At 41.3% G+C, this 1,183-nt stretch overlaps 1 protein-coding gene across 1 annotated transcript in view; it reads right to left on the bottom strand.

Annotated features, from left to right (window-relative positions):
* Positions 1 to 1,183, bottom strand: part of LOC101851318 (sodium/hydrogen exchanger 9B2-like) — a gene marked incomplete at its 5' end in the record, with an annotated part of 10,993 nt that overhangs the window by 3,121 nt on the left and 6,689 nt on the right. The window contains 2 exons of the mRNA XM_013090314.2: positions 345 to 419; positions 944 to 1,080. Of these exons, the coding sequence (XP_012945768.2) occupies positions 345 to 419; positions 944 to 1,080 (212 nt within the window). The remainder of the gene's footprint in view (positions 1 to 344; positions 420 to 943; positions 1,081 to 1,183) is intronic.

The following is a 1,183-nucleotide window of genomic DNA, read 5'->3' as shown; positions in this document are numbered from 1 at the left end:
GGGGGGCAGTTGACTTCCTGAAAATCAGGAGACATTAAAATTTTATAAGACACATTTGAGAGCACATAAGACACTCTGACTTTACACACTCCCCATGTCACACACACATACTTTTTTCACTTTAAAAAAAAATAGAATTGAAAAGGTGAGCAAACGTGGAAGGAAAATGTTCTCTACACCTATTTAAAGCCCATGTTTCCAAGTAGCGTGCTTCGAGGATCAAACTTAGCTGCAGTTTTAAAAAAATGATGATGAGAAAAACTGGAATTGGGATGGGGGTTTTTTAGGGGGGGGGCACATTCTATGCATTTCATTTTTCTAGAAAGAGGAATAATTCAACTCACTTTTTTGCCGAGTGGCACAAGTTCTGTTGCTCCTTTATCAATGGCCGTATCATACGCAATAGCCCCAATGGCGGCCTGTAAAGGTGAGAAAGGAACAAATCGGTAAATAGATGAGAAACACGGGAAGATCTAAGAAGTGTTTGCGAGAGTGCGTTGTTTAGGAGGTGAGGCACCGAATGAACAAACTTCTTGACTTTAACTCCCAAAGCAGTCTAGGTATGGAAATCTCCTGAAAGAAATAGAAGTCTAGTCGAAGGAGAAGAAGAAGAAGAAAGAAGAGGAGGAGGAAAACGGCGATGATGACAAGGACGAGGAGGAAAATGGGAATGAAAACACCAACAAGATTTAAAACAACAGCGACAACAACATCAACGACTACTGTAACAATTGCGACAGCAAAGTCATCAACGACACCAGTATTATAGTGTTGTTATAAAATCAGGAATCTCTATTAGGCCTACATAGCCTATATTCTGTATGTAGAAGTAGAAAGACGGGGGGGATGCCATCACCACAACCCCTGAGTCATAAATAAAAACAAAGTGCTACGAAAACACAAGAAGTAGGAAAAATCTCTAGTCTTTTTATTTTTCTCTCACCTGTACTGTCGCTTTCGGGAACCAGGAGCAGGGGATGAAAAACCTTTCCTTCAAGTTCAGATCCGTGCGCAGAACTGTCAAAAAGGCCACGATCAGCCGCACAGTGAGTCCCATAAACAGTACCGCAATCCCCAGACCTGTCAAGTTATATACAGAAGGGAACAAATGCACGAGAAATCTGTCAGATTGATAGTTATAAGGAGACTGAAATAGCACACGCGCTTGTATATGATGTACAGG

The sequence above is a fragment of the Aplysia californica genome, unplaced genomic scaffold, assembly GCF_000002075.1.
Source record: "Aplysia californica isolate F4 #8 unplaced genomic scaffold, AplCal3.0 scaffold01218, whole genome shotgun sequence".
NCBI lineage: Eukaryota > Metazoa > Mollusca > Gastropoda > Aplysiida > Aplysiidae > Aplysia > Aplysia californica.
Note: the sequence above shows the minus strand (reverse complement) of the source record. Positions and strands in the feature narration are given on the sequence as shown.